This window comes from Misgurnus anguillicaudatus, chromosome 8, assembly GCF_027580225.2.
Source record: "Misgurnus anguillicaudatus chromosome 8, ASM2758022v2, whole genome shotgun sequence".
NCBI classification, from domain to species: domain Eukaryota; kingdom Metazoa; phylum Chordata; class Actinopteri; order Cypriniformes; family Cobitidae; genus Misgurnus; species Misgurnus anguillicaudatus.
In genome coordinates, this window is record NC_073344.2 from 38,867,324 (window position 1) to 38,879,493 (window position 12,170).

The following is a 12,170-nucleotide window of genomic DNA, read 5'->3' on the forward strand; positions in this document are numbered from 1 at the left end:
ATGTCTGCCCCTTAATCCTGCTCCATGTCTGCCCCATGACCCAGGTCCATGTCTGCCCCATGACCCAGGTCCAGGCCTGCCCCATGACCCAGGTCCAGGCCTGCCCCATGACCCAGGTCCAGGCCTGCCCCATGACCCAGGTCCAGGCCTGCCCCATGACCCAGGTCCAGGCCTGCCCCATGACCCAGGTCCAGGCCTGTCCCATGACCCAGGTCCAGGCCTGCCCCATGACCCAGGTCCAGGCCTGCCCCATGACCCAGGTCCAGGCCTGCCCCATGACCCAGGTCCAGGCCTGCCCCATGACCCAGGTCCAAGCCTGCCCCATGACCCAGGTCCAAGCCTGCCCCATGACCCAGGTCCAAGCCTGCCCCATGACCCAGGTCCAAGCCTGCCCCATGACCCAGGTCCAAGCCTGCCCCATGACCCAGGTCCAAGCCTGCCCCATGACCCAGGTCCAAGCCTGCCCCATGACCCAGGTCCAAGCCTGCCCCATGACCCAGGTCCAAGCCTGCCCCATGACCCAGGTCCAAGCCTGCCCCATGACCCAGGTCCAAGCCTGCCCCATGACCCAGGTCCAAGCCTGCCCCATGACCCAGGTCCAAGCCTGCCCCACGACCCAGGTCCAAGCCTGCCCCACGACCCAGGTCCAAGCCTGCCCCACGACCCAGGTCCAAGCCTGCCCCACGACCCAGGCCCGCATCTGCCCCACGACCCAGGCCCGCATCTGCCCCACGACCCAGGCCCGCATCTGCCCCACGACCCAGGCCCGCATCTGCCCCACGACCCAGGCCCGCATCTGCCCCACGACCCAGGCCCGCATCTGCCCCACGACCCAGGCCCGCATCTGCCCCACGACCCTGGACCATCCTGGCCTTATGACCCAGGACCTCTCCTGAACTGCCCTGCCTTGCCAAGAGGTCCTCGCCCGCCCGCCCACCCTCTATTTGGACTTTATTATTTGAATGTTGGGCTCCGGGAGTCGCCCTTTAGAGGGGGGGTTCTGTAAGGTTTTGTTCTGTGTTTTCTTGTATTCTGTGTATTTTTGTATTTTGGACTTTTATTTTGACATCCTGTTCTGTTCTGGCTTTTATTTTGATATACATCCTGCCATGTTTCACTTCACACTTCCTGTCTGTTTTGTATATAAGTCACTTCCTGTACACCAGTTCCTGGCTGATTATTACATCGCCATCCTGTTTGTATCTGCCTGTATTCTGATTCTGTTATTCTGTTATTCTGTTTATCTGTTACCCTGTTACCTGTTCCTGTGTTTGACCTGCGCCTGTATTTGGATTTTGTGATTGTTATTCTGCCTGCCCTGAACCTTAGCCTGTTATTGGATTCTGATTTGGATTTACCTTTGGATTTGTTTGCTGGCCCTTTATGGGATTTTACAATAAAACACCTTTTGCACATGGATTCACCTCTTCATCGCTTTCTTTAAAGCACCACGTTACAATTATCAACTCAAGCTTTTTACTCAAGTAAAAGTGTAAAAGTACTGGTTTCAAAACTACTTAATAGAAAACACCACAGTTTTTCAATATTTTACTATGTTCTTACCTCAACTTAGATGATTTAATACATACATATCTTTTTCCAATGTGTGCACTTTTAATCTTTGTAAAGCGCTTCGTAAATGTGTTTGCGTTTAGCCTAGACCCATTCATTCCTATGGCTCCAAACAAAAGTTTTATTTTGTGCCACCATACTTACTCGTGTAACTACTCATGTAACAGCCTTTAAATAGGGAAAACATAGAAGTGTTTGGTGGCTTCTAAATTATCCCTGTTTGGAGCAACTTATTGTCCGCATTGTGAGACCATGTATTTACCCTTAAAGGGACACAAGGCAGCATTTTTATGTTAATAAATCATCTTCGTAAGTCGGTATATGGTTAAATGACTCATTACATGACGAATGAAGACCCTCTCGCCCGCCCCTACCGTCTGTAGGAAGAATACCCCACTTGCAAGTTCGCTGTATCCGACCCGGTGTCCTTCAGTCTTGTAAAGTCTCAGATATAGAAAGCATTTACTCCCAGACACTAGGGGGAGCTAGTAGATAAATAATACTCAGACTTGCCTGGTGTGCCTTTAAGGGTTGTTGAGGCCATTTTAGTTTTTTTGTGTCTTAATTTGGCCACAACTTTCTCTGTGTTTCAGCAAATGGAATGATTTTTGGTAACACATCTTATATTGACACATATTTTGAGGAAATGCTTTGAATTTTTTTAAGAACTGACAATATACTGTAGGCAAATGTATTACCCTTTCGGGTTGTTTGTGTACAAAAAAGCCACTAAATTAAATGGCTGTAAAAATTAATCAGATTAATATTTTTTTCAGAATTCTTTTGCATAAATCTGTTAATCACCCTCAGTACTGATCAAAACTACCAAATGCTTACAAAATTTCCATGATTTTAACTGTTTAATTGCCAAGTTCATAAATGGTGTCACTGATTTGATGAAAAACACAAAATAATCGATTTTCAATATAAAAAAGTGATTGTGGACTGGAAAAATCCAGTCCACAATCATTTTTTTATATTGAAAATCGATTATTTTGTGTTTTTTTTACCTTTTTTAGTCTAGGGCATGCCGAAGATGAGTAAAAACATTGGCTTTGATGCATTTTTAGTTTTTGTGCAGCATCAGTTTTTATTTATTTTTTATTCCCTAATTAGTTGTTTGTGGCTTTTTTGCCCCACTGACTTCCATTATAACCACATTTTTTGATTGCAAAGCCATGACACCTTATTATCATGCATTCTTGATTGTTGGCGGTTTTTCCTTTTGCTAAGAGGTAAAATTTTTTATTTTTACTGTTGATCACCATATGGCACCATTGACCCTTTAGTAGGCCTATGCAAAAAACAGAGCTTAATTTCTGGCTTGTACATTGAGTTATATGGAGTATAACAGCATATTAGTGTGCATGTGTGTGTGTGTGTGTGTGTGTGTGTGTGTGTGTGTGTGTGTGTGTGTGTGTGTGTACCTGGTAATTATCACGTTGTGGGGACCAATTGTCCCCACAAAGATAGGAATACCAGTGTTTTTGTGACCGTGTGGGGACATTTTGAGGTCCCCATGAGGAAACAAGCTTATAAATCAAACAGAATGATGTTTCTTGAAAATGTGAAGTATGAGAAGGGTTTCTGTGATGGCTGGGGTTAGGGACTGGGGTAGGTAAGGGGAATAGAATATACAGTTTGTATGGTATAAAATGCATTACGTCTATGGAATGTCCCCACAAAACATGGAAACCAGAATATGTGTGTGTGCGCGTGCGTGCGTGTGCGCGCGCGTGCGTGTATATGTTCATGTATATTACATAGTTTCTAATTCAAATAGTTGTCTCTAACTTTTGACTCAGACTAAAATCCTCTTTTGCTTTGTGTGTGTGTGTGTTCTCCTTGTGATGTAAAATAGGCATTGAGGACTGGATGAGGACTGGTTTCTGATATCCATTCATGAGAGACCACATTCAAAATAACAAGTATTTTGTTTTCATGTGCAAAACAATATTTGTTGTGCTTTGGTGGGCAGATAAGTTCTGAATTGATATACATCATGTAGTATGTAATGCTGACTCATTCTCATTTGATTATCATATCATTTTGTTATCATTTTGCTTTGGTGTCTATTTGGACTCTCCAGGTGCACTTTTTTTGAAAGGACGCCTGGACTTTAAAAAAAAATAAAAGCTCACAGAAACTACATTTTTTTGGATTATCATTCTCAAATTTGAATCACAACATGGTCAGACATTCAATTCACCTATATGGTGTCCCCAGGTGTCTTACATGACAATTTCATACCTTTTTTAAATGTTATTTAAAAGAAATCTAAAGTCATTTTATGTATATTTTACCTTGTTTTACTCTGTTCATATTTTACTCTGAGTTGTTATGATGAAGAGTTTGGTTCCAAAACGCAACAAATCCATTTTGACTAATTTCGGTAAAAATGCATTTTCCATAACAAGAAAGTGACAAGATGAAAACCCTATTTTCTGTTGCAAACTTACACATATCATCTTTATAAAAACATTAAAAATTAAAATCTTGCAAATTGCAATAAATTCACTTCAAGTTTTTTTTTCAAAATGCTATAAATCCGTTGAATCAGTATATAAATGTGCATTCATCTTTGCCATGTTATATTCATTTAGTTTACTAGTTGTATACACTGATTTAAAAAACTAAACATTAATAGCATTAATCAAAACACTTACTTTGTCATATTAAGAACACTGTCATTGCGTTGTCATTCTTGTGAAATTCTTTGACAGCGATCAGCTCAGCTGTAAAATGTTGTGGTCTTGCTCAAGTTTTGTTGACTTTGAGTAGTGGCGGAGTGGCAATCGGAAGAGTCGGGACTTTTCCCGGTGGGCCGGTAGCGCTTTGAGGCCGCGAGGGCCGGTCTGATAATAGTTATACATTGCGAGTTATATAGGAACACCGTCTAGCAGCCTGATGTGCGGCCGCTTCCGTCTGGTCAAACTGTGCAGCCTCTCTGCTCAACACCATATATAAAAGTGCTCAACCCATTCGGCAGGTCCAACCATGTGTAGGATTTTCAAAAATATAGGGGGATCAGTGAACGGCCCCTCCCCAAATGTCATAGCCTGCCTATGCCTTTGATGTAAAAAGGGACGAGCGGCTGTTTATTGCAGTAGGCTACGTATGCGGAAGTATCCGTCAAGCACCCGTTGTGCTTTCACACATACTCCGAAAAAGCGCATAAACAATATAAAGCATCCTTTTTCACAAAACAATATACTTTAGATATTATTTGATAGACTAAGTGTGGATTTAAAGTCACAATGAAATTGAAATGAAAAATTATATATATTTTTTTAATATTGTGGTATTATTAACAAATTATATAAAAAAAAAATTTGTGTGTGCTCATAATCTTTAATCAAAAATGCAAATCTCCTCCCCTCCTCAAAACGATCTCTCTTCACTTCCGGTCATAAGTGTGGCAGGTGGGCGGGGTCCGGGAGAAGATTGCAGCGATTAGCAATTAGCAACACGGCCAAACTTCAAACGATCCAATCAGATCTCGATGGACAAATTCAAATCCATGGAGCCTTATTTCATGTCAAAAGCCGTTTCATTCGGATATACGTCACCACGGGGAAAATAAGGCAATTGTTACTTTCGTTTCATGGCGACTTTAAAGGTGTTTAAAATCTCTAGCCTGATGGTCAGGACATGAATGAATTAAATCAGCAGATTTGCAAAGGTTTATGTGTCTCCACATATATCATAAATAAAAACTAGCAGGGTAACTTTGCAGTATACAGCATTATATATTTCCTACTTTGTGATTTCCATATTATAGACGAGAATATTCAGCGGCAATAAAAGTCTCATATGGCAATAAATATCCTCACAACATTATTCTTTCTCAAAACTTTGACAAATTTTTTTTTACAGTTATTTAACTCTTTCGCCGCCATTGACAAGATATCTCGTCAATTAAGAGAAAACGCTTCCTCGCCAATGACGAGATTTTCCGTCTTTCCGCAATACCGCTATTATTATACCGCACTTACGCAACTTATACAACCGGAAGTAGCGCCTCACGTGAAAGAGTAAGAACTCAGTGTATGTTTTAAAGATCGCTCTGCATCTGATCTCTATCAAAAGTCCTTCGCAAAAATGGAATTATCTCAGCTTTTTGCTCAAAATTTGATGTTTTTGAAGAAACCTACCCATGTTTGAGAGGTGATTACAAGAGAACTAATGAAGGTAGGATAAAACGGGTTTTTTTGTTTGAAAGCAGAGGGTCTGTTCTTTGATATCTGATATATTGTTTGTTTATATATTTAAAGAAAAACATTTTCTGGAAGGCATTAAACTTTTGTGAAAATCATGAAAAATGCTGGCGCTGGCTGGCAACTTTTTTTAAAAACGCTGGCGGGGAAAGAGTTAAAGATGCACACATTATTTCGCATATGATTTGAATATTAGACGAGAGTATTCATATAACGGCAATGAACGTCTCATATGGCAATAAAAATCCACACATAACTTAACATAACAACATAATGAAATTAATAAACAGACAAGGAAGCAGGATTGACATGTAAATTGTATTATTATTAAAAAACAGCAATATTACTAAAATAAACTCTGAGGTAAATGCGCCAAACACGCTGTTAACCGCACTAACAAGTCTAAATAAGCAATAAAGTGGAAAAAACATTATTATCTCTCAAAACTTTATATGACAAAAATTATATTTAAAGGAAATGTATTCTTACAGTTATTCAAATATGCACAAATTATTCCATATATTATTTCCTGTTTAAGAGTATGTTTGTCTCTGGCCTCGCTCTGTTATGTAATAGCTGATTGACAGGTGCGCATCCCCGTCTTTCAAACATGATTCATCTTGTATAGTTACTCCCTTAGGAAAATTAGCCATGATTTTATTATTGTGAAATTGTTTTTTTTGTGGCAGATTGATTATGATTTGTACTACCTTAGTTTTACTACAAAAACCATAGTTTTTTGACCACCGAGCGCCAGTGGTCTACGAAATTTTCCGGTAGATTTTTTAGTTCCACTCCACCCCTGACTTTGAGTAGAATAATGGAAAGTTTTTCATAAGACCCCCTGGGGTCAATGTGTTAGCATGACAGAAGCTGTCGTGTGAGAACAGCTATAATTTTTCCGTTGCCCGAGTGGCTTACGTTTCTTCTTCCCCACAGAAAACCACCAAAGATTTATCAATGCCATCAAATGTATTATTATGTTTTTGTTTGTTCGTTGATCACGAAGTACAAAGTAGATGAGGAAAACTAGGATTAGTGTGTATTCCGCACTGCCATTGTTCTTTACAGTGCGTGGAATGGTGCACTGGGATTTCTTGAGCGTATTTATTGCATTCTGCAGAGGAGTTTGCGTAAAATTACAAATTTACTTTTTAATACGGACCTGATACAATACTGATTTTGGTGGAAACTGTTTTTTTTTTAAATGCCGTTTATCGCATTTTGGAACCAAACTCTTCATATATACCATAGGGTTTAAAGGAGACATATTATGAAAATCTGACTTTTTCCATGTTTAAGTGCTATAATTGGGTCCCCAGTGCTTCTATCAACCTAGAAAATGTGAAAAAGATCAACCCAGTAATTTAGTTTTGGTAAACCATTCTCTGCAAGCATGCGAAAAATAGGTCATTGTAATTTGGCTTCTATTGTGATGTCAGAATAGGATAATACTGCCCCCTTTATCTGCACTATCCAACAACAGCACAGCCATTTAGTGCAGAGAAAAAGAGAGAGAGAGAGAAAATAATTCACAGCACAATTGAGTTTCAATCGCAACAAACCACCATCATTGTGATCAGTGTTTGCACTTCATCCGCTCATTTGCATTTTAAACGACACACCCAAAAACGGCACACTTTTGCTCAGGCCTACAAAGTGGCAATTTTAACATGCTGTAATTAATTATCTGTGAGGTATTTTGAGCCAGAACTTCAATTACGCACTATGGGGACACCAAGGATTTAGTTTACATCTTAAAAAAACTATCATAATATGTCCCCTTTAAGAGCTATTTTAACTCCGCGTCCCTCCTTGTACTTTCTTTTTTGTGTAAACTTCAACAGTCACTTAACAAAAGGTTAGCAGTTAGCAGTAGTGTTTCCCACACATACACATTCTCTTGTTGTGAGTCTGTGTGCAGGCTCTCTCCCTATCTATGATGCGGTATTGTCACGCACGTGTTCTGTAGTCGCAACTCTGTGTAACAGCAACAGTGTATTCTCTCATATTTATGAATTTGCACCAATATATGCTATATGCGATATACAATAAAACTACCACTCGTTTTTTCAAATAAAGAAACACTCATAATGCAACAACACTGATGAGAAGAGCAACCTCAGTACGGCCTCAATGTAAATGTATGGTGATTTTGTCAGACGATGTTGCTATTTTGACAGCAGTTAAAGAAAGAGCTGATTGGATTAAACAAGGAGTTACTGGGTCGTGGTCGTTACTGTGTTGTGTTTATTCACTAATTTTTTAATCAACAGACCAGATACTATGTAAAAATAGCATTCAGTTGTGTTAAAATGCAATATTATGTGACAGATCAAAGAGTAAAACACAACGCAATGACGTCACATATATGCTAATCGGCATGTGACGTCATCACCGCCATAGTCTCTCAAAATCCTTTGGTAAACACTGTAAAAATATAAATGTACTTAATTACTTGTGTATTTACTTATTACTGAATCGGGGTTCATTGCCCCTTTAAAGCTATATCTCTGGTTGGCGGTTCAATTATCATAACTGGCAGGAAGCAACCTGTCCTCCAGTTGCTCCCTGGGCATTGCAGGTTAAAAATGCTTTGATGGACATATAGCCTAATGCTTCTTTCTGTTATATACTGGACAGTCTAGAATGACTTTATGTTTATTTAAACTCACGGTCCTGTCTGAGATTGAGGTTCCAGGGGGCCCAGGTGGACCTCGAGGGCCTGGTTGTCCTTCACCTTTCTCACCCTAACCATTTAAAGAACAGAAATATCATAACGTTAAGGTATAATGTGTAATAACATTATTGAACTAAATGTAATAATAAACAAACAATATTTTTTAATTAAAATTTGGCAAAGCACCTTCTGTCCTTTAGGGCCTGTATCACCAGATATTCCTTGAGGACCACAACGTCCTTCAGGGCCCTGTATAGTAACACCAAAGCAGAGTGTAAATAAAAAATGATGCATGGGAAAAAACTTAAACACAATAAATAACTCTCCAGAACACACATAGGTTTCTTATCCTTTCCTGCTTTACCCTTAAAAGCCGGTTTTAATTACACCTTTTACAAAATAAATGTGTTCTAACTAACCTCTTATTGAAAATTATTAGGGATGTCCCGAACCGATCACGTGATCAGGCTTCACACTCGTGCGGTACGACAAAAGGGGATTGCGCGACTGGGTTTTACCGCTCATTTAAACGACATGTCGGTCGTTTTTTTTCACCATGTGTTCAGTTAATCTACATCAGTACGCAGCTCCGTGTCTCGCTCAGAACCTCAAGAACGCGCATTCACGCAAGATCATGACATTACACATTGTAGAGATGAGAGATAGAGAGGTAAGAATGGTGCCCACATCAATAAAACTTAATAAAAGTCTAGAAACAAAGTATTAAAGTATGTATATAGCCATGTCACTCATCTCATTACAATATGTTAACTAGATAACTGGATACAACTTATTTTATAGTTTAACATGATTGGGACATCCCTAGAAATTATTATAATTTGTTTTAAGAAGTAAATAGATAAGAAAATGATTAGGAATTTTATGTTACTCACTGGTTTCCCCTGGAGGCCACGAGGACCAGGTGGACCTCCTGGTCCTGGTGGTCCAGGTGGGCCCATTTGACCCTGCACCCTTTCTACTTTTTTGTCCCCAGTGTCTATCAATTCTATTACTGGCCCCTGAGGACCTGGTGGTCCAGGTGGTCCTGGAGGTCCACGATCACCTTTGGGGCCAGGATATCCAGACCCAGTACTTTCCTACACAGAGACATGAACAAAAGGTGAGTGCATAAAAACATAATAGGAGACATGCCCTGGTGAAGGCTGTGTATCACTAAAATAAGTCTGGTTTACCTTTATGCCTTTCTCTCCTTGACTACACTAAGAAAGCAAAACAGATCAAGATTAAGAGATACCTATTAACAAACCTGCAGTTGTATAAAGCATGTAAACATCTTTACTTTGTATTTCAGAATTTTATATAAAGTTAGCTCCATAAATATTGGGACTAAGGCACATTTTGTGTGATTTTAGCAGTTTACTACATGTATTATTCCAGTAACAGTCATATAATGAATGTGGGCTTGCACACTCCCAGCATTAATTAAAGGGTATTCACAAAATTGGATTTATACTTAAATAAGGGTTTAGGAATTACAGCCTTTAATATGTAGCCCCCCCCCAAAAAGTAATGGCACAGTTGACTGTTTTACGGACAGGTATGGGCTATTTGGTAAATAATTTCCTCATAAATGAAGCATGTTAAAGGTCTGGAGTTGATTCTAACTGTGTCATTTGCATTTGGAAGCTTATGCTGTAATTCCACATCATACGTGTAGTGAACAGCTGATAACAAGCATTCCAGGGCCTTTCCCCAACTGGAGAAGGGTTTGCTACATTGGGACTGAATTTTGGTGGGTTAACATATTCAAATGCCCAGTTCCATCATTTAAAGGTGGAATACGTAGAATTTGCCACTAGATGGCGCCAAAACGGAAATGACGAACAAATGACGTATATTAATGACGCTCTGAAGCAGGGTGGAATTACGGGATTTGTAGTCTTTAACCCAACCACTGATGGCCATTAATCAGACCCGAACGAGAAATCACGTTGACGGATAAGATAATCAAGTCTTATAAATGTTGCATTTGATTATGTAAGGTTATATTTGATGTTCAAAACGAAATTGTTAGTAATAGATGTTACAGTATGAGTCCAAATTCGATGGTGTGTTAACCCAGCACAGAATTAAGTGTTCAAACTTACAATCTACAATGATTTTTCACATTGACTACGTTTACATGCTGTAAATATTCGGGTTATGGTCAGGTTAAGGTCGGGATTCGGGTTTCTGAAACATTCGGAATAACCCGTTTACATGCATGAGCAGAGAGAGTTACCCCTGTATACATGGAATTGGCAATATCCCGATTAAACTGTGATTAAAAGGTAAATGCAGTGATTTTGCGTGGCTCACTAATGCGCTATGTGGTTTTACCGCTTTCATTTACTAGTATTATTTAAATCCAGAACAAGCTGCACTGATGTACAGTAGAAGCAGGGTATGCTAAGATACATGTCTTTTCTTTTTTGAGAAAAAGATTAACAAGCTATACTAGCCTTCAGCTAAATATATTTTTGAAAAAAAAATAATTGAAGAACAATTTTCTAACAATAAGGTTTTTAAGTGCAAATTTACAGAGCATCGATAAATACAGAACACAAAAGTGTCTTAAATAAATTAAAATTAGACAGTATTTATGCACCTTTAAATGTACAAAACAAATGCAATAGCCTACAGAAGGCAATGAATATTTATTCAGGCATTTTCAATAATATATTAGTAGATAAATTAACATCTATAAAGTATGAAAACAAATAAATCATTATTTTGGCTAAATTAAGCTGGATAGATCATTTTTAGTCAGATGGATTTGTCATCCTTTCAGAACAAGCTTATATGCTATCTATAATAACTTACATTATATCCTGAGTGTTACTTGGCCGAAAATATGTAGAAATACATGCAAGTAAAAAAGTACAGAACAAAAATGTTTAGCTCACGCGGATAGAACGAGAAGCCTTAATTAAGCGGACTGAGGACGTGCAGAAACATTTGAGTCGGCAGATGATTATCCATGTTTATAATGTTTCACGCAGGTACTGTTGATGATAAACTTTCATATCTAAATGTCCAGGTAAGAGTTCAATTCAATTCAATTTTATTTATATAGCGCTTTTTACAATAGTTAATTGTTTCAAAGCAGCTTTACATTAATAGAAGCAGTAAAAGCACAGAAAAACGACAGATAGCACAACATAATACACGATAGCATAAGCAGTCAAATTTGCTGCGGCTATGACTCGACATTATAAGCGAGCGTATTACTATGTAACGTCTAGAAGAGGAAGCTAAGTTAAGCCCAAGAAGGTTGCCTCCCCCGGGGTAAAAAAACCCCTAGGAGAAAAAAAACCCCGGGCTGTTTAGCCGAGGAAATAAAAATAAAGTCCTAGGATGGGAGATATATATGTATATACACACATATAAACGTATAAGGAGATTAAGCGGAGATTAGGTGGGTTCTGCTGGTGATCGTTGGTCAGGCATCAGCTGGGCATCACGTTGAAGGACGACCAGTAGATCAGAGGTGTGCCAACTTTCACATCTACCAGAACTGGGTCTGTTTGTCCCATTGTCCTCGGGGTCGAGGACGAGACAGGGAGAGAAAAACAAAATCATATTTGCGTAGGGGCCGTTCACATGTAATGCAAGTGTCACACAGTGATGTGGTTTAATCAGCTTAGTTTCAGACAGACTAACTATTGCGGCATAATTATATTATCCACAGTTGAGGATTT

General features: G+C 39.2%; 1 protein-coding gene across 2 annotated transcripts in view; it reads right to left on the minus strand.

The window, feature by feature from the left end:
• Positions 1-12,170, minus strand: part of col18a1b (collagen type XVIII alpha 1 chain b) — a 156,789-nt gene that overhangs the window by 92,866 nt on the left and 51,753 nt on the right. For both annotated transcript variants that reach the window (XM_073870889.1, XM_073870888.1), the window contains exons 7-10: positions 9,663-9,689; positions 9,363-9,566; positions 8,656-8,718; positions 8,465-8,539 (exon numbers count right to left, since the gene is read on the minus strand). In XM_073870889.1, the coding sequence (XP_073726990.1) occupies positions 8,465-8,539; positions 8,656-8,718; positions 9,363-9,566; positions 9,663-9,689 (369 nt within the window). The remainder of the gene's footprint in view (positions 1-8,464; positions 8,540-8,655; positions 8,719-9,362; positions 9,567-9,662; positions 9,690-12,170) is intronic.